The 26,168-nt window shown below is 41.2% G+C and overlaps 1 protein-coding gene across 1 annotated transcript; it reads left to right on the top strand.

Annotated features, from left to right (window-relative positions):
• The first annotated feature begins 664 nt into the window (after positions 1 to 664).
• Positions 665 to 26,168, top strand: tara (SERTA domain-containing protein 2 taranis). Its single transcript, XM_073073815.1, has 2 exons — positions 665 to 829; positions 24,734 to 26,168. Exons 1-2 carry the CDS (start codon positions 806 to 808, stop codon positions 25,469 to 25,471), a joined length of 762 nt encoding a protein of 253 aa, XP_072929916.1. The 5' UTR covers positions 665 to 805; the 3' UTR covers positions 25,472 to 26,168.

Genomic DNA, 26,168 nt, shown 5'->3' with positions numbered 1-26,168 from the left:
CCGTTGCGCCCCGCACTCAAAACTTTGTTTAGAAAGCTTTTTTATTTGTCACATTCTCTTATCAGGCGGGCGAAATGTAGAACTCTTTAAGCCGTCGCAGTCAATTGTTTACGATTCAAACTGATTAAAGAGTGATAATCGATTCAAACTCGTTTTCTTCGATTGTCGTGCTGAATTTCGCGCGCTAATACATTATTGAATTCGATATAGTATTATGAACACGTGGAAGTGCATGTACCAAATTTGGATATATATTTCTCGTTACTCCATAAGTGGATTGGTTTTGTGCCTGACGTAAGTACAATTATTTTTGGGTAGTGAGTTCATAATGTACTTATTAGTAATTTACGAAATGAAAATTCCATCTCATTTTGAAGCGGCAAGCAGAATGGAGTTTTGGGTTGTTTTGTGGCGCTCAAAGCTCCGTGTGCTTCAGCTCGTGTAGCTGAAACACGTCGGGTATTTCCAGGAGGCAGCGGGTAGATGGGGCGGGTGTTCGGTGCGGCATTGTGCTGGGCAGGCAGTGTAGTCGGTTCGTTTTGTTGTTCGTGGAAGTGAGTCGCAGGTGGGCGCTGCGCCGGCCCGAATAGAGCCGAGTGGGCCCGAATGTGTGCGAGCGGGCTTTTAGCGCCGGAGCTACAACGTCGTAAGTGCCGCCGCCGTGCCACCGCCGGCCGCCACTCGCCTCAGTCTGCGCTCGGCCTCCGCACTGTACGCTTGTGATAGTGACGCCGTGCTGTGACACTTTTGACAGTTGTTATCGTGATCGTGTGATGTTTTCGTATCGGAACTATGGTGTATTCCCATGAAAATGTGGAGTGATTTCCAGGTGAGTGCCTAGTTTTAAGCTGTTGAATACGCTGTGTGGATTACACTTGTTTTTTTGGTAAAACTAATTGGGCCCAAAAAGATATTCTTTTGTTGGTAAATTGACATTTTTGTGTTTTTGTCATAAGTTGGGTAGAAGTTAATTTATTTTTCCGAAACTGTGTACAATTTGTTTATTATTTTATTTACTTTATTTGTATTTTTGGAAAGTTCTGTTTACTTTTTACTTGATGTTACTTTTAAAATTCAATATTTTTAAATAATACTCTTTGGGGTTCTTTTGGTTATTCCTCTTTCATGTTCAGTTCGTCTCGATTTAAGGATAATAGTAGCACATCAATATTTTTGAAATTTTTTAGTAAAAAGTCAGTTTGTTAATAATTATGTACATTTAGTCACACAAGGAAAGCGTATTAACCTCCTTAACAAGTTATCATCTAAATATATTTTATAAGATTAATTGAATATTGCTAACTTAGTTTCCTGGGTTTACTTTATTTGTGACTTGTAAAATATTGGTGGTACTTTTTTGTTAGACTCATGTCTTAAAATCTCCATTGCAACATTGGTCGCATAACTGTAACTTTCGTTACTTTAAGTACATATTTGCCAACTAAGTTCATCAATTTCATTAGTATCATTTGTTCGAGCGTTTCCAAGTTGTTTTAGGTCAGATCCATCAAATTTCCATTACGGCTCGATTAGTTGATCATTGTTTTGGTGGCGATGCGCGCCTTTTTTCAAATCTGACATCTCAGCGTTTCCGGCGGTCTGTCACCCGTCATGTGATATATAGAAGGGCGCATTCGGTGGAGTTTTAAATCAAAGCGCTACTTCGTCTCGATAACTCCACGACGCTCGAGGCGAGCGAGAACTCGTCACAGAAATACGTAGGTGTTGCCGTCTCTTTCTAACGCGTAGGTCGGTCTCGCTCGGGCGACGGGTGTTTTTGTGTCGGAGCGGGTTTTTTGTCGGCGCGCCGAGGCTGCCGGCGCCGCTCGCTCGAGTCGACTCCACATTAATTATCGCCGAGTTGGCTCGCCAGCGCGAACGCACTTTACTTTCTATGTTCCAACGTTATTACGGATTCTTTATACAATTTTCGGCGCTACGTTTCTTCGCGGATTAAACTTTGGCGATTCGACTATGATAAAAGTTCTTTGACACTTTTCCATGTTAAATGAGGATAGGTTGATGACTTAACGTTGCAATCGTTTTATGTAACGAAACTGGCTAGCCTATAAAAACGTAGGCAATAATTTCTAATGCTTCGTAGCTACAATAGGTATAAATAATTGGGCTGTATCGAGTGGCGATACCTAAAGTAACTTATAAAGTTTTTGTCTAGAAAAGCTTGCTCTAATTAGCGTTCCGATCATAAAGAAATGCTGTAGGTTTTTTAGGTCTTAATAGCGCGCGATCATGTGAGGTCGTTGGATTTCCCGAGCGAGGGGCGCGTTGCCATGGCAACCGCTGGGGCGCCCCGCCCAGCCAGTACTGATCTTGCAGGCGCCACTAAGTGAAGATTTACTTCTCCCAACCCAGTAGCGACCATTTTAGTTTTTTTTATACCACATGGGTTATAGAAAAGTATAGGAGCGGTACTGCCGTCGGATACCCAAAATATTTCACAGATTTCTACCGTTCACATTAATATCGAAATAACTACCCAAATGGTACCTTTTTGTTGTTCAAATTCATAGTTGTTGTAATATACGGAATCTATATTTTTATCATTTTTGGTAAAGTACCAATTCTTAGTATGCATGACCCCTTATCAATACATTCGGTATTTTTGATATCGATAATGTCCTATCAAGGTGATACGGCGATAAACACACAATTCTGTGCGAAATCTGTAAAAATTACTGAATTATTACAAATATTCGGATTCACACAAGATAACTTGGTATGCTGAGGGATTATACAATTCTTTTGTTTTGACATTTGATAAACAAAAATGCATCATATTATAATATGCGTTATCTTAAAAGTACATATTTTAGTTTACTGCTTAGTTCATGCTTGCGAGATTGTCCGCATTTATTTAGTTTTAGATTTTAACCTGTAGGTCCTTGGAATAGTATGTCCAAGCTTGATTTTTGATAAAAAGTAGCCTATGTTCTTCCTCAAGGTTTAAAATATATCGGTATAAAATTTCATCATAATAGTGACGTCATAAGCCACCATTATAGCGTACAGAAAGACACCATTATTTTCATGATTAATAATATCGTAATAAAGTATGGATACATTTTTACTTTTTATTTAAACTTGATATATCGACTTCTAATTCATTTTTATTTTCATATCACGTTTGTGGTACAGTTTTGACTTAGTATTTACCTATACGCTCCATCGCATCAGTATTTTTGTTATAAGGAGTCTTACTACAATAAAACTTCACTATACCATGTCTTTTCAAACAACAACATAATGCTATTAGTAAATTATTTAGAATATATATAATTTAAAAACTGGCATAGATAAAAAAACGCATCATTCATATTTTATTATAAAAATCGCGGTTGACTATTTAAACGTGGTGTATGTAGGGTTCCGTACCTATTCAAAAACAAAAATAGGGTAATAGGGTCCCGTATTACTAAAGCCTTTGCTGTCAGTCCATCTGCCGTTAGCCGTCGGCTCTGTCGCTTAATCAGTACCTAATAAGAAGACAGTTAAAATATGCACAAAGCATTCACTCCTATAACTACATATTATGATAACCAATTTGTATTTACAAATGTATACTGATAAATACTTCACGGTGGTACATAACGCTCCGTGTGAAAGTTTAACTTGAATTTGACTTACATTAGATTGACACTAAGATTCATTTCAATAAATTGCAATCATATACAATATTTAAACACAAAAAGCCGCTTCAAACACACATATAATTTACTTACCACTTAACACATATCTCATCTTATGGCTGTATACCAAAGCTTACGGAAAGTTCACAAAGTTGTAAAAGCACGTCCTTGCAATATAGGCCTAGACGCCGCGAAGGGCGAATGCGACTTGTTGCAGACATGTGCATCCGCCCGCACATTTACTAGTATAGCCCTGTGGTTTCACACGTCGAAAGCCCTTATACACAAGCAATGATGTTCATAAAAAAGCTTATACTTAATTAAATGTGGTTTAATTGTGCTTTCTACAAAGAAAAGGGTTTGTGTATTCTGTTTTGAAGACTAACGTAGACTTATACAAGTTTTAGTTTTATGCGAGATGTTTTACTTAGTCCTCAGACATTAACAGATTTGCATGTTGGTTATATGTGTATAAGGTAGTATTCTTTTCCAAATTAATTGTAAACATGTTGATTAAATGTTACCTCTTTGTTACGATTGTCATCTAAAATAATATATGCCCGTTACCAATCTATCTAATATTTTACCTACTAAAGATCGAAATTTGACAGTTTCTGTCAACTAGAATTGTCAGATTTCGACCCTTGGTAGGTAAAATATTGGATAGATCGATTATCAATAACGCGCGATAATGTATTAGTGGTAGAATGATTACAAGGCCCACTAGTTTAAAATCTTTGACCTAAACAATTTGTATCTATCAGTGATATTTTTTTCTTACTAAAGTATTTCTGGCTAAAATGATTTATGATGTTTTAAGGTGGTAGAATGGTATTGTAACTATTATTAAAAAAAAATTACAATTGTCAAGTAGGCAGATTGTTTGCCTTATAATCATCATTGGAATGAAATTAAAACAAAAAGTCTTGCTTTTCTAACCTAAAATATACTAAAAAATCTAATCAATAACCAATAATAATAATAAACTCAAGATTTTGGTATTCTCGATAAACATAAACGCGTAGGAACACGATGAATGTTTGCTAATTAATACAAAATAACAAATTTTTGGTGCTGATCAAACAAATGTAATGTGAAAGATAATCCAATTACTCGTTTGTTAATTTTTGCAAATACATGTCATTTTGTAAACAACTACCGCAATTAACAAAGTCAATTGGCACAATAAATACGTTTAGTTCATAATGACTTGTTCCGATGGGATTTGTTCATTTCAAAGGGTTTTCCGATCAAGGTTTTTCGATTTTGCAGCGGGAACCCTCAAAATATCTGAAGTAGGAATATGACTGTTTGCTTTGTGTAAAATCCTCTGTTTTTAGATCTTAGTTTAGTTAAAATTCAGTAAACAATTCAGTGGTTACTAAGATTAACCCCGATAAGTGTGTTTGAAAATTGTAGATCAAATTATGTTTATAACAGAGGTTAGATAAACAAGTGACGTCTAGAGTCTAGACGCAAGATTTACTTTCAATGAAGATACAAATTGATAAGTCAGATATAAATAAACAACATCACTGGCCGGTTGTAAAAATTGTATAACGTGACGTAGTCAGATAACAATACGATATGCGACAAAAAAAGAAAAACAAACAGCTGGTAACCCGATGCCAACGGTAATAAAAATATAATCGTTATTGAATTCGGTACACCTGACATCGACTAAGTTATTTTTTCTGAAGGTGTTGAAGGCGCGTCCATTCATTTTAGTGTCGATGCCCTATATTGAATCTCAAGTTCATTGAGTCACACAATAGACATAATTGGTCGTAAACGTTTATGTCAAAACATGTCGGCACGATTCATAATGCTTTACATAATTAGGTTCGTTTGCATAAGCAATTATTATGCGTGTCTTCCACAATGACGTCCGTTACGGCAAATTCATTCATTTGTTTATGTTTACTTTTACCACGTGCTCGATTGTAAAGTTGTGAGGTAATGGGTAATAAAAGAGATGTGAGAGTACTGTCATGTTGACCGGTAGTAAACTAAATAAAATTGATGAGTACGCTCGTTTCAGAATTTATAATTTTATGTTGTAACGTATGAATTGTCTGTTTGATTGTACACCGTCAATCTTTGAAATAAATAAAACAATTATATAATTAACAGAGGTGATAGGCTTTATCTCCTGAAGTATTTAGGGATGTCGCAAAAAAATTGCACGTGTGTCAAAACCGAGCGTAGAGGCATGAAAATAAAAATGCAAGCGTGAACCTAAAACCGCATTAAACGAATCCTTGACATTCGCGAACCGCCCGCTCTAAATAAATCCCCATGGCCTGAATGGCGCACCGCGACCCAATTACGTTTGGCTATAAAACAATATATGAGTCGTTGAACTCTACTTTCGTGTGCCGAAACCTATGTAAACACACTGCATCTGGGTAAACACGGCCCGAGACGAGCCGCCGCCAATAATAATTTATGTAAATTCACGTCATTGTATAAGAGTGATGTTTTTTTATTGGCCTTTTCTTATTTTGACGGTCAAGTTCGGGGCGGGGTGAAAGTTTAACAACTATAATAAATTCCGAGCTTCTCGCCTTTGTTGAGTTATTGCTGTCATCGCGGCCCGATGTTGTTTGCAATTCTTATTTTACACCACTCTAGGGCTATTTCGCTTGGGTACACTGAAAAAGTAATGTAAATATATGCAGAGTATAGACTACGTAATGCACTTTTAATATTATGAGTAGTCTCAAGTTTTATAGTAAATATAGTTATTTGGGTATATAAGCAAAAACAGTTTAATAATATCCAAAAAACGACCAGATGTTGTAAATTATGTTTTACTACAGACGGCAAAGTAGCGTAAAATCTTGTTTAGGTATAATTATGACGATAATGGCTTTATTAATACTACTACAAATCTATTTCGTAGGTAGTAACTATTAATCACTTATGAATGAATGTTATTATTATACGGCAACCGGTCAACGATATCAGAATGGAGTAAACGTCATTTTATAATCATAAGCTCATAAATAAACAGCGTGACGTATCGTGATCAGTGATCAGTCGGAAATGGAGAGCACGTGCGCGGATGGCATGTAAACGTACATAATTATGTAACAATGTTTTGACATTCCATTACAACGACACATTTAGCGCGGACATTAAGTGGATCAATGAACTTGAGCCGTTTTCTGTTGAATTACGCAACGATCGGCGTTTGAGTGAGATTAATGCACGCGGATTATGGCACGCGATACATTTCAATTTACGTTCCGTTTCATTCATGAGTCGAGATAATGACGACGTACTCGTTCCGCGCGTTTGTTTGCTTGTCGCCGTCACTGTCGGCTGTCGCTCACGTACTTTACATACTCGATTTGCCGTGGTTATCGAGGGCTGCATGTGTTTGTACGTCACACCCAAACGCACAACTGATCTACGGCACACGATTGCGTGTTTACGTTTATAGCATTCCTCGTACGACATTGTAAACTGCGCTTATTTATTACGATCTAATTTTATCTTACATCTGTTACTATCTACATAAAAACTATAAGAAGAGTTACGTTTCATTCGAATTGTAGTTGCAGCGCGATGTATTTCGCGGAGCGGTTTAAGGAGGCGAGCATACGTGTTGCTTATCCGAATATCTTACTATTAACTACAAGTTTGAGCTGAAGACGGAGGGGTGCGGGAGTACGTCTTCACCCATTGACGGTTGAAGCGTCCCGCGACACTTTCACTGCTCCGTTATTGCAGTTACTACGCGCCTACTGCACCGCAGGGGTAGGGGGCCACCCTATGCACTCACCCCTCGCCACCCCTCGCAGGGCACACCAAACACAAGGGTTGCTTTGAAATTTAAGAATAGAATCATCTAACGTGAATCTTCCCTGAATGCTATTATCTCCTATGAATACCATTTTAAATCCTTTAACGTCTAATGCTAAAGAAACCGGTAACTTTTCGTGTTTGTAAAAATGTGTTTTGCGAGTACCGCGACACGTGATAAATGTAATTTCGAAATATTTTATACAGTCAGAATATTAACATATGAAAATTGTCCGATTCGGAAATGTTTAGCGTGGGTCACACGACGGCTACATGTAAGCGTAACATTCCAGAGGATAACGACCTCGTCTCGAAGGATCGGTGCAAGTTCGCATTGTTCTCGCGATAACATGTCAGCAATCAGTCTATCGGCGATCGTATCGAGTCTAGACGGGCGGGCAGTGTAACTGGGACAATGTCAGCGGAGGGCTCGCCATTATTTGCGTAGAGGTGTGCGAGGAACGCGGCCGGTGACAAGCGTCTGCGGTTCGTGACGGAAGTTTGTAAACACCGCCGGCCTTGCTCCCGGACGCCAACCCGCACCACCGACACCGTTAGTCACGCACAAGATATCGATACCTCAACTTTCCCAATACTAACGCGAAACGATCGCTTAATCTTCTACGCCTACACGGACCCGTTTTTGTACTTGTTGAGTGTTTGATCTGTTTGTTGTTCGTTTTGAAACTTATGCAAGTTTAAGTTTAAATATCTTTAAGGGGTGATACGAATTGAGTTAAATCTGTAGAGTACTATAAGTCGAACGTAGTATGTAGAGTAGTTTACTAGTTTTCGCCCAGTATTCTATATTTGACCATAATAAAAAAAAAATCTTGATAACTCTAAACATTGTCAACCAAAAAATTTGTTGTAATAAAAGAAAAAACGGAACTGTTTTATATCTGCCTTCTTATAAATGTTCATATAGATATCTTTTGCAATTTTACTATTTACTTCATTTTAATATTACTTTATACTTCTATCAGTAAAATGTCGCAATTATATGACGTGCTAAGAAAAACAAAACCAATTAAAACGTCGAACGAGCATAAATATTTACGATATAGTATTATCCGGTAAATCGATTAGATTCACACAGCGAATCAATAGAGATCGATTTGAGCGTACATAATGAGTGGATTACGTAAAGATGTGACGTTTGCTAACCTAACGGTAATTAGTTCGTAGTAACGTTAAGCGTGGTACGAGTATGTTTGGCCGCAATAGGGTTGCCAACTTTTATTGAAAATAGTATTTATTACAAAAATATTGCAAAAAATAGTACATACATCGCTTCGAATAACTTGTTTTCTTTACGCTAACATAACTCTACTATATTAGGTTTTATTTTGTTTATTTTTCGGCGATCCATTTCTTAATATTGGAAGCCACGGATGATGCAATTTAGGCCTCACGATATCTGAATTACCGATAAAATACATTTTGTACAGTTTTTCTTATAATATAAAGTCCGATTGAATAAAATATCGTTTAAGGGAGAGCCTCACGACATTTGAAGATAACATAGTACTTCTTACTCAACTATTTATTGTATAAAATACAAATATATTTAATTGACTAAAAACCATAAGCAAGGGTCCCGGGACATGAACCAATGCAACTGGTACTTTATTGTAGCACACAGTACTCTAAAATAGTACAATACGAGTACCGTTTGGCATCCCTAACAACGTGGGTAGCGGGCGAGTTCCGTCCCGCGACTATCGCTGATTGATGGGCGATAGATAGCTCGACATTGAACTCGGTGCGAGGCTACAGTAAATATATCCGGACTTCCGCCCGTGACGTCGTCGGTGACGTGCACGGTGCCTCTGACGTAGCGTAACACATTCTTTTTGTTTACACTATAAAACTCTTTACATTGTAACACGAGGTCGTCGCCTTATCTTTTATTGCTCTACCTGAGCTTTGCGTTATCAATAAAAGTTGATGTTTTCATAAAAGTTTACTTTTTAAAAGTATTCATACATACATTTTACATATTAAAGTATGTATGTTACTATTGTATGATTAGATTTCCCTTTTAAAAACAATTTATAAACACTTGTATCTGCTCGTATTTTTTATTTAAGTAATAAACAATGCAGTTCGTCTGATGGTAAGTCATCACTGCCGTCCATAAGGCTCCTACTTGAAGTCAGTCACAGATGTGTTGAATGCGTCATGAGGACTAAGTTCGCATTAGTCAGCCGGCATCCAGATCCCTTTTAAAAACACAAGAACTGTTTCAAACTAGAAATAGGTATGGTTGTAGTACCCCGGTAAAACTATACTTCTACTGTTAAGAACTACACTACTTAAATCTATAAATAACCAATACAACTTAATGGTTATTCACACGGATTATTTATGGATTGGTTTAGTTAATATCATAAAAGAATTTCGCTTTTGACCTGTTATAGGTTAGTCATTTAGGTAGAGAGCTCCTGGGACTAATCTTCTAAGTGCGTAGCAAGGGGGATGTGGCTCGGCGGGTGGGGTTCATTAAAAATTCATTCTTATTTCGAAGTCCCGTAATCAGCCGTAGGGGGCGCTGCACGTTTTACTGATCATTATTTAGTATTGCTGTTTACTTTGAAATAATAGCACCTTTTCAGTTTTTATCTTGTTATGGTATGCGTGAGGATAAATGTGAATTTGAGACTAAAGTATAGTTGTTTTGTTTTGTTTTTAATTTGTACTTCAGTTTCAAATCTACCATGATAGGATTGAAATATTACATTTTCTAGTTACATACATGTATGGGAATATATATCTAGGATTTGTATAGGAATATAGACAAAATAGTAAAAGTATCTTGGGTATTTTTTTCGCTTTACGAGACGTGGATTTCTGATTCGACTGCGATACATATTTTGTCGAAATACACATTTAAAGTTCAATTATGTTATTATACAAAAAATAATATTCATACAACTTCATATCCTTTAATGTAATCTCCCTCGAAACAGTAGAGTTACAACAAACTATTTTAGTTACCTAACTCCTACCTTAATTTTAGTTTATTAAATTTTTGCTTAAAGACCTATCTATTTAAAACCTATTACCGCTCTTCCTGTTAAAGTTAAGGAGCGTCTATAAATAAGAGTTTTTCATAATTGGATAATTACCGTAATGTAGTTCGAGTGTGTGGGTCTCAACACGTTCTGGGGGGAACGGGAGACTCCCTCATACCGAGTTGTCTCTACGAATCCCCTACCGTTTGCTACTTTCACTCGACTCGAAGTCATCTCGAAGCGAAAAGATCTCACTCAGAATAATTATTAAAGTATATGAAAATAATAAATGTCCTAAAATATAACAGGTAGTCTACCAGCAATCAAAATGACCCAAAGTACATCCTGTTATAGGAAATCTCAAATTCATAACCTTTAAACATGTAGATACAATTGTGCTTCTTAGTTATACTAGTTATCTATTTTGTAATACTTTTAACATTAGAAATAGGTACAAATATATGCTTATCATTTAATTATAGAAAAGTAATAACAAGGGGTTGTAATATACATATTTTACCTAAGAGTTAAGATGTATGAAAAATTAGGAGATAAATTATTAAAATAAACTTTCCTGTTATTTTGTACTTTATTAACTGTAAACATAATTATATATACCAAATTCGTTTTTACATGTTTAAAGAATAACAGACGCTTATTCGTTGTGTTTTAAGTAATGCAACACACGTGAGATAAAGTTTTATGAGTACTCATATAACACATTGAAGTAAAAATGACGATCGAGTTTCTTTCGAGTGAAAGGCGAGTTTTTCATAATTTTCAGTGGGTACCGCGGTAGGGGTCTGAAGGCGTCAGACGGCCCGCCCCCGCACGAGCTGCCTCCCCCGCAGTTCTAATCTCTTTTAGTCCGCCCGCCGACCTCGTGACGTCACCATTTACGTTTTTTCTCTACTCTGCTGAAGTAAAGATAACTTTGCTTAGTAATAATTTTATGATAATTTTATTTACTATTATTTTGCAGTAAAACACATCAAATTACGTAATAACGTAGTATGAAACTTTTTGTATCATAATGATACAGGTTTTCTGATAGAATTTTGGTCTTTTTGATTATGATTACTTTTCAAAATATATATGTACTAACTAACTTTGTAGTAGTTTTATGATACTCAAAGTAAGTTCACGTTTAGAACTAAACAATTATATTGCAAGTCTTGAAGTTAAGAGGATTACTACTTAATGATTGACGGGTTTAGTTCGATGGTTCGATTATTTGATCAGAAATCAGCTGTTCGAACGGCTTTTCCTTTTCATCTCGCACTTTATATAATTAATTGGCCTCCGCGGGCGCCGGCTCACCACTAGCCCTACAACTTTGTTGCTTCGGCCCTTCGTCCTACGATACCGTGATTACATTATGAATGAACGTTTGATCTTAGTCTAATCTAATCCCGAGCTACGGACAGACGTCGCTCTTGTCTTTAACTTTTCTCTTTTACTTTGCAATTTATTCCTCTTCGTTATTTTTCACGCTATCAATTTATTGCCTCGTTATGTCATGCACTAACAATGGCGTTTCTTCACCGTTCGTGACAATTGCGATGGACCGCAATAAAGTATTGTGACGTTTCACGCTCATTGTTCTTCAGGTCGCCTAGGTCCTAACAGGTGCTCCACTTTGCGACAGTATCAACGTTACAATGAAAAAACGAATCATAAGCAATGACCGCCCGCATTCAGTAACGACGCCCGTATAAGAATCAATTATTAGAAATGGGGAACGCCCCTAATCCTTGGTCTCCACTGGCCACTTATCGAGCGTTTCTGATCTTGCTGCGGTCGGCGTTGAGTCAAGCTTGCATGAAGTATTCGTATTGGGTAAGCGAACGTGTCGAGAGAGGCCACAGCGTATCGGGTCGGCCGAGCGGCGTATTTCTCATGCGGAGCGGGTGTTGCAACCGGCGTGTAGTAAGACGGGTATCGGGTACGGAGAGCGGCGCGGCTGTCACGTCGTTTCCACCAGAACGTATGGCACGCGTGTGTTGCGCGTGTGTGGGTGACGTCAACGAGCCACTTTCACCATACTTTCGTCGCTGCTGGTGCGCTAAAAAACGGAGCGCGATTAGACGACTACTATTAATACATACTGCGACGTCGCACGCTCCGTCGCGCGAAACGATACGGAATTATTGTTTTCTAAGTTTAAGCTTGCCTTGTGCTGTTCGATACGTGCATGGCAGCGTAAGATCAGATACGATCTGGCTACTGACGTGACCGTTGCTTGCATGCTCGTATCGGCACGAACCTAATGTCATTGTTAATCCTATAATACTCTTAAATATTTCATGCCAGTCTTATGAACTAACTGAAAACTAAACATAGTTATAAGTAGGTATCTACATATAATGTTGAACATCTCAATGTCAATATACCGTCTGCACAAGACATGTGAATGTCAGTCAGTGTGTACAGAGGCTGGCTGTCAAACAAATTATCACGCAGCAGAGCTGCCTGCTAATTCGGTCCGCAAACAGCTCGCGACCATTGCAGCGAACTGGCTCACCAAAGCCTAATTTTAAATAGTTCATTAATTCGCGAAACAATGAACAAGTAAAATCCATTTGTTGATATCGCGCCTGTCTAATTAAGCTCTGTCATAGACTCTTCGAAGGCTCTATTACGGGCCGCCTCCAAAGTTAGAGCGGACGGCATTTGGTATTCAATCGCACGATTTTACCGGGGAAAGTGGATTTTATGCGGGGGTAGCAAAGTCGATATTGCGCGGGTGGTTTCAGCTCGCTCGGTGTGACAATTACGACGATGCGGCCCGCCCTCGCGCCGTCGCAATCGATAGGCCTAGCGGGGGCGGGCGGGCGCGGGGCGGTGGTCATTACTTATGCAAAGCAGCAGAGGCTCGCTACCACGCACCACCGTGGCTCGATACCGTTGCCGTCGTCCCAAACCCACCGTCACCGACCTCACTATCGATTCGATCGTATTCCACTAAGTCTAAATGAGTTCTCTAATCCTTTTCGAATTCTAAAACAAAATTGTAACGAAACTCAAATGAAAGTTAAAAAGGGCCCTAATCTGCTAGTTGGCTGGGTTAACGGAGCCCATTACCAAATTCGAGGGTCGATCTTTGTGCGTTCCCCCGGGCGAGAGCCCTTTTGTAGGGCTGCAGAGGGTCGCCTCGAAACTTTGTCTCATTGGGATCTTCTGCGGCACTGCTAAAACTGAATTTAATGCTGAAAACATTATTAGAAATAGCTCTAACTACACTATTTATACGTAGATATCAAAGCGTACACCAACTAACGCCATCTACATCACATCGTGTGCACTATGTAACGAATTAGAGCTCGCAGGGTTGCAAAGGCTTCTAAACACCAGAAGAAAAGTGTCGCGTCAGGCGAGTTCTGATAAGTTTACGCGCGAAAACGTTCCCGCGCTTTGAACCCGCGAGTTTCGTGGAGGGGATGGGGAGGTATATAAGGTCCCTCGTCGTATATAATGTAATGGGAGCTCATGAGAGCTCAGTGTTGTGGGCGCCCGTTGCCCGACGGACGCCTTAGACTCCTACATTACGATTCTCATTACGCTCGCTTTGTCCCGTAATAACGAAACGTCTATTTACTTCTAATTGTACTAGCAATGTATAAGCAAATATTGTATATATCTTGTACATAAGAAACGACTTATACAACGAATTTAAGCATGTATGACTTTGTATGACTTGACACACACTCACAATATACTGTATAGCTTTAAGCATGAAGGATGATAATTATTAAGATAAGAAATTATAAAATTTTCCATATACGAAAATAGCCCAAAATAATTTCTTGACTAGACAAAGCAACTTGATAAAAACCCTTTGTACATTTGAACGGTTGTCTACCGTTACCGAAGGTATTCTTCTAAGTCTGGACACAAACATCTAGATTTTAATAATTCGAGTTCTCTCGCTGGCGGTCCGGGTTCGATTCCCCGGCACGCACATTTAACTTTGGAAGCGTACAAAATTATCACTTTCTTTAAGGGCGACGAACATACACGCCTAAAAGTTCTGGTATCTATCTTATATATAAAATTCTTGTGTCACAATGTTAGTTACCGTACTCCTCCGAAACGGCTTTACCGATTTTCACCAAAGTTTATATGCATATACAGTCTGAGAATCAGCTACTATCTATTTTTCATACCCCTAAGTGATAAGGATTGTTCACCCTAAACATTTTTTTACTTATATGGCAACACAACATTTGCCGGGTCAGCTAGTAATAATATAAAAAGTGTTCAAAGCAACCTTTCAATCCGTTTGGTGAGAATCATAATCAAACCATTATTGACTCCAGTGGGACAATAATGGTTTAATGATAAGGTCCGCAATCCTAAATTAAATCATTACGAGCCATTAAAAGCGTACGACCATGTTGCAAGTGGTATCGGCTTATCACCACCCGTTATCACTCTTCAAGGTGACGGCTTGAACGCTAGATATGGCGGCGATTTACGACTGAAAATATTACACAATTTAACATTTCAGACGTAGATCGACATGTTATTGAACTTATTAACCTATTACGTATTGTGACGTTATGTAGAGTCATACCTTTCTTCAAGGATTCTCGTTTTGTAGATAGCATATCGGCCTTAAAATTGTGAGTGATAGGCGGCTAGAGTTAAGGTAGAGTTTAAGATAGGTATCTCTGACTCTACTTTAAATATAGTTTTAAGAAATATAATTCCTACACTTATTCCTTATACTAGGGATAAAAGAAAGACAACTTTTAATTTAGCTAGTAGAGTTCGACCGCGGAATGCCTACCGTCCTGCCTATCTCTTACATATCTTAATGTTCTTAAATAAGTTAAACTCTTCCATATGATAGCGAAAACATATTAAATCGAATTTTAGTTACATACATACAAAATACGGTACAAATAGTACGCATAGTATGCAATTAATTTTTACAATAAATATCGTTATTTGTTGATCTGTATCCAATGTTTTGGTGCGCGGGAAACGTAGCAATTACGTATAATATCGGCGAAGGCCACGTGCTCGGTTGACGTTAACAAAGTTTCCCGATGCGGAGAAAACTTTGTGACATGTGAGCGGTAGATACTTACAATATGTGCCCCTCCGACGCCGTGACTCAGCGGCGCCCTCGCGACGTCGCCCCGTCTGCCCCCATGGAAAATTTATACCCACCCTCATCCAAGAATATTATAAAACCAACCAAACTAATGCTAGCGCTCCGGCAATAAGGAGCACTTTCCTCTGCACCGCCGCAAGACAAAGGAGCACCAGCAATTTTGCCGAAAACAAACCCTAACTCCAGAGGGATATAGTTTGTAATTTATGGGCCGATGTGACTCACGTGCTACGAAACGCAGCGTGACGTCACGGAGTTCGTAGCCCGATGTGCTATAGTGTCAAAGTATAATTATGTTTCGTTTTGTTCGTTTTACTTCAATTATTTTATTTTGTTCTATATAAAATAGCAACGCTTTTAATTTTTCATGAAAATCAATACGGTTTATATACTTATAGGTATATGTGTAGCATGCTTGTTACTAATGTCTGTTTGTTATTTTTAAAAACATTCGTCTATGCTATTGCTATAATGAAGTAGAGGAAATATAAGACAACTTTCCCTAGACAAAGAAATGATACAAAAATGACGCTCAACTGTGAGCTCTCAACCTTAATTCTCGGAGCGGCACGATGTTTCGCGTCTCGAGAGCGTGTGCTCTCTCATCTCCTTAATTCGTCCTTCGCCGCAGCCCCCTTAATTCTCCCTCCAGCGGTGCCGCGGGGGAGGGTGCTCACTCTCTTGTTAAGCGGAGTTGGCCCCCCTTATTTATGCCCGGCGTGTGGGGGCGGGCGGCGGGCGGCTGGGGGCGCTATCGACGTTCGTGTACCTACGCTGTCTATGTGCGGGTGAATTAAGAGCGAGTCGGCTTTCATTTTACTTTAAAGCTTCCACGCTCGTGTGCTCGCCTTTCAGCCGAGACTTTCGTGTGCGCGCTCCGACGACGACCAACTCTCGACTCTAAAGACGCCGAGTAGGGACCAAAATCCGACCCTAAACCTCCAAGTTATAGAGGCCACAAGCCCCGCTCGGTTCGCCCGCCTTCAGTGTTTTATAACTTCAGAGGACGAGGAGGTAGGGTTTTGTGAGTGGAAGGACTTTTTTGACGTACATTTTTTTATGCTTTATTCGGTTAGGGATCGCTAAGATAACGACGTCAGAGAAAAAAATTCTCATCCAACTAGTTCGTCTATAAAAAGAAGAAACTTTTCGTACAAAGTTAGATTCTTATCAAATCTGTTCATAAATAATATAAATCCAGTACCAAACTTTAACAAGTTAGTTTCGAGTGAACAGATAGTACTCGCGAAACTATTTTCTAAAGTTTGTTGGTAAGGGCGGGGGCGTAGTGGGTGGCTAAGTCTACGCACATCGTCTTCAGAGAAAGTGAAATTTAGCACAAGTTCGGAGAAATACAACTTTGTTCTGTCCCCCTCCACCCTCCGAGGGCGTCTTCGAGGGGTGGCAGTCGCAAACCCGGCTTATAACAATTAAGTTTATTCGCTCTTAGGTTTTCTATTTCGCTTTATAAAGGAGCATCGGCATTTCTTTGCATTTTTGATCTTCGTAGCGCTAACATGTTCGGATTAAAAGCGTTGGTTACATGTAGAATGTAGGTGTCGTTTCGAGGGGACAGGTTTCGCATCAAAGCTGCAGGAAAACTCGATGAGACTTTTGAGACTTTTTGGGTTGCAATTGCAAGTCTGGTGCCGTAGGTGAAAAATCCTCGGAGCGAGTGCCCCGTGACGGTTGAACGACCTTTGTTAAGGTGTCGCTTTCGGGCAGGTTATTTAGTGCGGGAGAGCAGGGGGCGGCGAGCCCGGCGGGCGCGAGCCCCGGGTCGCCGGGCAACACAACTGGGTCACTCCGGGCCTTCCACCGCCCACCAATTATGTACACGCTCGTTACCGGACACGCGTTTTTCAATCACATCCATATTTAATTGGGCATCACGAAGCTGAAAATATGTTTGAACCGCCATGTTTTACGAGAACTTTATTTGAATAACACGAGCCGTGTCAGCGTTTGGTTGGGATCGTTGTACACGCTAATTACAATTTTCACTTTAAACACAAATAATGTTGGTTATTATTAGCCTATTAGTTAATGAGCTACCTGTATGCTGAACTGTTTTGTTTCGAGCTTAACTAGACTCATATCAAAATATACTTAGTATCTTCTAAGTAAATTCTTGCCAATAAGAACATTATGATGCGCTAGCCAAAACAATATATCACCTAGCGTTCGGTCGTAGTTCATTGAGTAAAGTTGTAGCGGGTAGGATGCAGCCGTCTTCCGGAACTCCTTATAAGATTGAAACTGTGCCCTAACTTGTTGCATGGATGCACCGCGGAGGGTGCGGGGTGGGAGGGCGCGGGGGGCCGGGGGGCGTCTTCATAGTGAATGGGCGCGAGATGTCGTGGCCGGCCGCGATGCGCGTATGGAGATCCCTCCATTGATAACCGTGACCTCGCCCTTATCGTCTGTCGATGTCGCTCGCATTTCATACCGAACACCTACATATCGCTATGCAAATCGATCAACGAAAGTCAATCATCTAGTTTAATTTAATGGGCTGTTGTAGTTCTGTCACGACTGACTGGCCGCGTATGATTTCGATTTCGATACCGTATTCCGTACGAAATGTTATGTATTGACGATGCGCATGCAATTTGGTGTGAGCTTCTTATCGCAGAACAATTTGAATGCTTCCACAGTGATACGGAGTTCCTCATTGGTCTTCTAAAGTCTGGTCACTTATAGGAATGTCTGAAAGTCTGGTTACTTATAGAGTCGTTTGTCTGAAAATGATCTTAGGAGACGGCCACAACCATGTCTTACGAAAACCTCTTTGGTTGCATCAGTCAAATAACAAATCTTCCTTCCACAAGAACCGATCTGACTAAGAAGTTGATATAATTTTGATGTCCAAGTAAACACGTAACACCTATACGTTTACGTCAAAAATAATTGCGCGAAGGTGCGCTCGCCCATATTCGGAAAGTAGAGACATTAAGCGTATGCGGGGCGCATAACAAGTGCAACCTTGACATTGCCCGCCCTAATGTCGCATCGATTGCCGGAATGCGAACTGAACCATCTCAAATAATAATAGTGTTGGAGCGATGAATGAACACATTAGCGAGCGGCCCGGCAGCGGCCGGCGCCGAGTCATTACGCTCCCCCATTAATCACTGCAACAATCGGCCGATATCTCGCTATTTACAAACGCGGGAGCACGTGTTCGACGCTCGTACTACGCAGAGTGTATTGACCCATTTAGATAGCTCGACCTTCGCGCGGCCATTGTGAGCGAAAAACATAAAAATAAGTTTTATTGCGGCGTCGTTATGCGTATCGCTGCGGTGCGCCGCGCCCGTCACGCCGCCGCGCTCCCCGACAGCTGATCGCTACGTGACATTTTTATTTTATTCACTCTCTTCCGGGGATTCTCCGAGATACGTGCCAGTGACGTCATTATGCCCGCCTGCGACTCCGGCCCCCTGATTTATTATCTCAAAACCGCCCGACACCGACTCCATTCCGCGGACCTGAGTGATTTATGCACTGAGTGTGCATGCTCAACAATGTCACTGTTAAAAAACGTCTTGAACCGGTTCCTTGCCGCACTAATATAGGTAACACTTGCCTAAGTATGTAGTTTACTTAATTGCCTGTCTTAGAAGACAGATGACATCAAATCATTCCACATAAAGACAACCACACAATGTCCTTAAGTAAGACTCTTTATAACTGCAAAGATTTAGTTATACTTTTTCCTCAGCTTATGTCGAATTTACAAAGTGTCCATATAATACATATTCACTTTATTCTTAGTTGAAAAATCCAGTGTAGTTTGTTGGTCACAGGCAGACCTACTTAAAATCTTTCGCACCAACAACTTCCCAAGCACTTCTCACCTCTAAACGAGACCACAGAAGTCGTGGTTTCGGTGGCGCTTTGCGGTAAAACTTTGTAGACATTCCAATGAACCATAATATGCTATTTGTGGTAACTAAAAGTTATCTGCTAGAGATTTATACAATAGAGATTCGTATCAAATACTTATATTACAGATACAATCTATAACTATAGTATTAATTGTTTTCATAATTTCCAAAAAAGTTATATTTTAGTTACTATTTCGATTTAAATACTGTTTCTATGTCTTGTTCATGTAGCGATAGAATAGTGATTGCAACTTAGTCTCATAATCGGAAAGTCCTAGGTTCGATTCCCAGGCACTTATTTTTCAAAGGTATGTCTGTTACACATTAGTTATCATTTGCTTTAACGGCAAAGGAAAACGTCTTAAAGAAACCTTCGCGCTTGAGAGTCCTAGAAAAACGTGATCTCAAAGATGTGTGAGATCTGCTAATTAGCATTTGGGCAGCTCGATGGGCAATGTCTTACAACCCTCTTAGAGGAAACCTAAGTCCAGCTGTGGGACTGTAATTTAGTGATGACAATGACGACAAAAGATCGAGAACAAAATATTTCTACCAACCCAACCAATAGGTTGGACTCATCAAGCAAACCCGTTGATAGACACTACATATCCTTTTCTATTAATAAATTAAGTTAACATTGCCTTCCAATGCATATAACACAATATATAAGTTGAAAAAAGATCAATTATAAATATGGACATCGTATCTTAGGAATGTGTAAGCCACATAAAGTGTATGGTCCAATTTAGAAACTTGGATCGCAATCTTTTCACTCATCGGCGTTCGCGATTTTAATTGTGATATGTTAGGAGGAAATATTCGAGGCGCCAGGCGCGAGCGGGCATTCTTTTCTTGCCATTCAGGCTTCTGGGAAGTGTAGTCTGTACGTCATCTCGCCGCTGACAAAAACTACAATTTTCCCTTTCATTGCATCGCAAGACGCTCATCATAATAAACGCATAACGCCACGTCTCGCACGCGTCCGTACAGTAAACAATGCGTTTCGGGAATTCCCTCTCTTTTTATGCGGGAACACATTCCTGAGGAATTCCTTTTGTTTGCTTTGTACACCACTTGTACATTTTTTCTTTGTTCGTCACCTCACCGCGTTGCGTAACGGTACACTTGCATAGTAAACACAAAATCTCAAGTTACCGTGATCTTTGAAATGCGCCTAATAAAGCGAAGTCTAATAATGTCGGATAAATATAATTCCTACCTAAAAACGTCTGCGGTTAGCTCGACTTAGTAATTTCGAACCGCAAGTATATTAACAGCATTTACTCATAAATAGGCGTCATTCGCAGAGCTTCGATTCGAATTCGAACGCATTCCAAATTCAAACAATATGATATTTTTCGAACGCATAGCAGTGGCGTCGAATAAAAAGCTCGACAGAAGCTGCGAGCGACGGGCCACCAAACAGGATGTAGGACTGGTTGTGCGCACACAGGCGTACCACGTACGGCGTACGCGTGCGACGCACACAGGCGCGCGCGGCCTCGCCGCTCGCCGCTCACGGAAATGTGCGTGCCAGCGGCGACCGGCTGCCTTGGCTAGCGAATAACCAGCGCCCGAATTTGCTCACCTTATTACTGCTGTGGGTTATACGGCGCTGCTGTTTGAATTAAGAACGCAGAATACAAGCCAAATCTAACGCTTGTTATATTTGACTGCAATATATTGAGAAAATATGTATTTGAATTTTGAATTAAGAACGTAGAATAATACAAGCCGAATCTAATGCTTGTTATAAAATGTTTTTGGCTGGAATATATAGGAGTCAATATATATTGTATGCATCGAATTGGCTTGGAGTTTATACAGTGCGGATTGACAAAAATACATACAGTATTATACTCTAATTTGAAAAATTAATTTGACACGAATATATTTATATTGATACTTCTTAAAAAATCGTATTTCTTTTGATCGTTACTAATTCTACGTACTATAAAGACAGTATAACATAGTATAGTAAATGATAATTGTTAGAAAAATTGTGATTATTTGGCCCTAAAATAATAAAACTGTTTTCCTAAATCGGGGCAGAAAACTAATAATACCTTTTACAACCCAACAACAATTAGATAACTTTATAATGAATGTCATATTTAACCTAAGAATTCATATTTATATCTTAGCACACTCATGGCTTAATGGGCTGGATGCCAGCTTGATCTCTAATCTGTAATCCGCAATCCGTAAACAAGCCAGTAAACAGGTTAGGACCCTTTGAATGAATGAAATTACCGCCGATCACGTGCCCTATTGTGCTGAAGGAACGTTAATGGTTAATCGGTCATTTGATCGCTCTCCAATTCGATATTGTAGATTAAACACCTTCACGCCGCCACGGAATTATGAATGAACTGCAAAAAATACTATGTGGATCACTTGTAGTAAATTATGACATCGCTCACGTCTCTATTATCTTCGACGCGATTGTGTTACAACAATGTAGAGTTCGCCAAAAAGTTACGTTCTTTTCATTCGCTTTTATGTTCAAGTTGCGACGACTTTGACTTATTGTTTCTATTTATGATTTCCGTTTATAAAAAGGAGAGTTGAACTCTATTAATAGCTCTTTGTACATTTTCAGGAATGTTGAGGGATTATTTATTCATGTCGAAAATAGAGTCCTATTTATGAACTATCTAGTTAAGTATTCGTAATTTTGAAACACATAAATTTGCAATGTCATTTTCCTCCAAAACTCCTTTGAAGCTTCGAACACTAAGGGCAGCATGTTCTCTTATAGTCTAGCTTTATAATGCAGAGTACACCCCACGCTATCTACCCCGTTTTATAGTTGGCTATAATACAACGGAGCGTAGGTAGCTAGAGCTAGATAGAAGCGGACGGTACGCGATGTTATTACGTCGGCGGTGGTGTGCGCGCGTACCGAGTGTAGCGACGCTCGCTCGCACACAGCCGCAGCCCCCCCGCCCCGCGCGCCGCACCCCTCGCCGCCGACCCTCGCTCCACGACGACATGGCTTAGCGCGCTCTGAGGCAATGCCGTGCCGCCATCTATTCGTTCTTCACAATGCCATAGAAAGTCTCCGTTCGACTCGCCTCGCCGATCGAACTTTTCCTACCTTCTCGACTCGACTCGACACGAAATAGGTACGGCGATTATTGCAGCGCCGTCATTACGACTTCGCTCGGAGACTCTTTATAGTTGTAATTTTAAATAAGCAATAACTTGTCGACAAACCGAGCGGCGGCACGGTTATAAAACGCCGCATAGCTATCCGGCTCCAGCGATAAAATAAACGTCAGACGTTTCCAAGTTTCGAGCGGACAGAACGAGCGACGCGCTGCGCATCAGAAAAAGAACTTTACGACAAGATTAGAAAGAGCGGACGGAGCGGCAACGCCGCGCGGCCACGTTCCAGGGCACGGAGCGGCAACGCGATACGCCAACGTCATATACTAAATTTATTTTCATGAGCGCTAGCGCTGGCGACGACACCGCTACATACAATACATATAGCTCGCTCGCCGCGTGATACCAATGAAACCTCGTGGATTTGTCTATTTCTGCATATTAGAACTGAATAGCCGCGCGCGGTTATAATTTTCGCTATAAACTCCAATAGGGTCGGCGAGTAGCGTCCGCGAGCACACAATGGAACGGCACGTTTTCCGCAGAGCGATAAAAGGGTGACGCAAAATGATATTTGCAGCGTGGCGATGAGTAGCCGCTGAGTCAACGGAATAAATGCTCCGTCCCAAACGACTTCGCAACTACACAATACACTTGCGTTATGTTATTCGTTTCGTTCACTTGCATTTTAGGAATGGAATATGTTATACATTTTGGAATGTGTTATAAATTTTAACGCCTTTAAAAATACATCGTCTTTACGGTATTTTATAAAAACAAGCACTAAGTCCTGGGTGGACGTGTGCCACCTAATTGTGTGGCAGGTGCGGAGGCATCTGCCGTCCGCTGGACTTTGCCTTATGCCATTTTATTTTTTCAAGCTACACGCATGTTATCCACTGACGAGCAACACCGCGTATTTTCTATGTACTTGCTGTCTGAACTAGCGATGTATAATACAAGTTTTAAGGCCTTGGTAAAAGTCAACGGACCTTGTAACCTGCGCGTCCGTCATTTCATTTTTAGTATGTAGAGTCGCTCGCAGCTGCAAGCGGGTTGAGCGGGCTTGTTCGCGTTCAAAAGAATTAAATTAATAGACCTAAGTCTATTCTGGTATACTTTTTAATAAATATTCTCAAACTCTAATAAATATATTCATAACTATGGGACCTACCGCCCATCGCGTTTATTTTAATTCAATTGTTTTATAAATACTTCCCACTAAAAAGTAATTTTTTCAAGTGCCCACAAATTAGTATTCAAATGATTAGGATCTCAAGCAATGAGTAATTGTCGACACACTTTGTGGTAAAGAAATAGTAATAATTTTCTGAACGCGTAAAATTCGGTAGAGTCTTTGTACACGTTCAAGTCTTTTGTATCGAAAATATTTTCGGGTAAGAATACAAGGTACAGCAGTTGGTAGGGTCGGTAAATCCCACAGTTGTATTTCGGAGCACGGAGCCGTCTACCTGGTCGGACCCCTATGGGGGTTGCTTCCCGGGAGCGCATTATGCCCCAAAAAAACCAACGAGGGTCGGCGCACAAAGGCGCGGAGTTGGGTTCAGGTATCAGCGCGGGACAGCCCAGGGTTTTGAACATTTTTATTGTTCTTCTTCTGTTGGTATTTATTCGTTGGCTTTTTTGTTTCTTTTCCTCGCTTAATTTTAGGTGTTACTAGGTATTTGATACACTCTTTCATTATATCTTCTTCACGTTTATTCGGTCAGTAGTAATGTCGATTTAATAACTTAATCCATCCTATTAGGTCACCAATTGATAATAAATTATGTAATGTAAATAGCTTGCGCCTATAACATTATACCACCTCTACATGTAAGTTTTAACAGTAGTGACATTTGAGGTTTATGCGGCGCTCGGCACGTGTAACTTACGGTACTTTCATACTGCATCGGTCGACGTAGTGATAGCTCGGAGCCAGTGATGTACCTATGTATGGGCGTATAAGATTCGTCATAATAGGTGTTCGTATTTCGATTTGAACGGAACAATACGCAGTTTTAATACGGTTAAATAATGTTCTGATTTTGTTTGTATTTAGTTCATGGATACTTTATTAGTTAAGATTTGAAGTCGAATTAAAAATATTAACGGACAATGTTTGCGTTATTCCAGAGCTCGGGCGGCGGGTGCGGCGCCAAGCGGCGCGCCGGCTCCCCGTGCGAGGGCGGCGGCAAGGTCGCGCGCTGGGAGGACTCGATAGCTCGGCTGGAGGCGGTGGCCGCGGGCGCGGGCGGCCCCGACTGCTGGCGCGCCGAGGAGGACGAGCGGCGCGCGTGCCGCCGGCGCTGGTGCGGCGGCTGGTGCGGCGCGCACGACACCATCCGCGCCGAGAACGGCAAGTCCTACCTCGAGCTGGGCGGCGCCGCGGCGCGCGCCTGCTGCGACGGCCGCGCCGCCGGCCGCTGCGCCTCGCGACGTTGCTACCGCGAGAGGCGGCTCAAGATGATGAACCTGTGCGCGCTCAAGCTGGCGCGCTTCCGCCAGACGGCGGACCCTTCGCTGCGCCGCTCCGTGCTCGTGTGCAACACGCTGCGGGGCATCGAGCGGGAGATGGAGCGCGAGAGCGCCGAGGAGGCGCCCTTCGAGCCCGCGTGCGTGACCAACGGCGTGGCGCGCTGCGAGCTGCTCGGCGCGCGCGACCCGGCCGCCGGGCGCGCCACCCCCTTCCCCGCCCCGCCGCAGCCCGACCGCGACTCGGGCTACGGCGACGAGGAGCAGCGCACCATCGACTGGGGCTCGGTGCTGAGCCTGTCGTCCCGGTCGGCGCTGGACCCGCCCGAGGACGCGTGGCCCGACGACTGGGGCTGGAGCGAGGACAGCTTCGTGCGGCTGCTGGTGCCGACGAGTTAGTGCACGGCGCGCGGGCCGGAGTCGCCCGCGCCCCTGTGAGCGCCTGTGATACGCCGGCGGTGCGCGGCGCGAGCTGAGGCGGGCCGCGCGGCGCCGGTACCGCGCCGGTGCCGCGCCGGTACCGAACCGGTACCGCGTCGATGCCGCGTCGAGCCGAGCGACGCGAACGAGCAGTCAGTAGTTAGTATTATGTAATTACTAATGGGAAGGTGCTAGCTTCGGACGTGACGCAGGACTTAAATGCGAGCCGAGTTATTTTTGATAGTTTTATTTGTTTAAGTGAATTCCAAGCTGAAACTGAAGTGACTTAGCCGATGACGTTATTATGGTTTAGATCGATACTCGGGTGTTTGAAATTTTTGTTGAAATTATTTTGTAATTAATTAGGTAAATGCTATATTTATTACGTTAAAGGGTAAAGATGACGATTTAAAATTATTTCTGTCTTGATATTTTCAATCGAATGAATTTCAACGAGCGTGAGTTTGGGTGGGTTATGTGTGTTGAGGGTACTCCGATCCGTGGACGTGTGGTCTTTATTTACTCACTGGACTCCATCATCGATAAGCATTACCTTCGTTCGTCATTACGTTACCCTTGTTGCGATCTCAAAGACCGCGCTTGCACCGATCGGATCTTGCAATCTATGTCAGATGTGTGGACGTGTGCCGATCAATTAAACGTGAAAACGTTAATT

The sequence above is a fragment of the Epargyreus clarus genome, unplaced genomic scaffold (genome assembly GCF_041222505.1).
Source record: "Epargyreus clarus isolate Ecla_fem2 unplaced genomic scaffold, WU_Ecla_fem_2.2 ptg000006l, whole genome shotgun sequence".
Lineage (NCBI taxonomy): Eukaryota > Metazoa > Arthropoda > Insecta > Lepidoptera > Hesperiidae > Epargyreus > Epargyreus clarus.
This window is presented reverse-complemented; position numbering and strand designations above follow the sequence as displayed.

Coding starts and splice junctions, on each gene's coding strand:
- tara (XM_073073815.1), top strand. CDS start 806: ATGAAAATGTGGAGTGATTTCCAG. Junction 830..24,733: donor AAATGTGGAGTGATTTCCAG/GTGAGTGCCTAG, acceptor GCGTTATTCCAG/AGCTCGGGCGGCGGGTGCGG.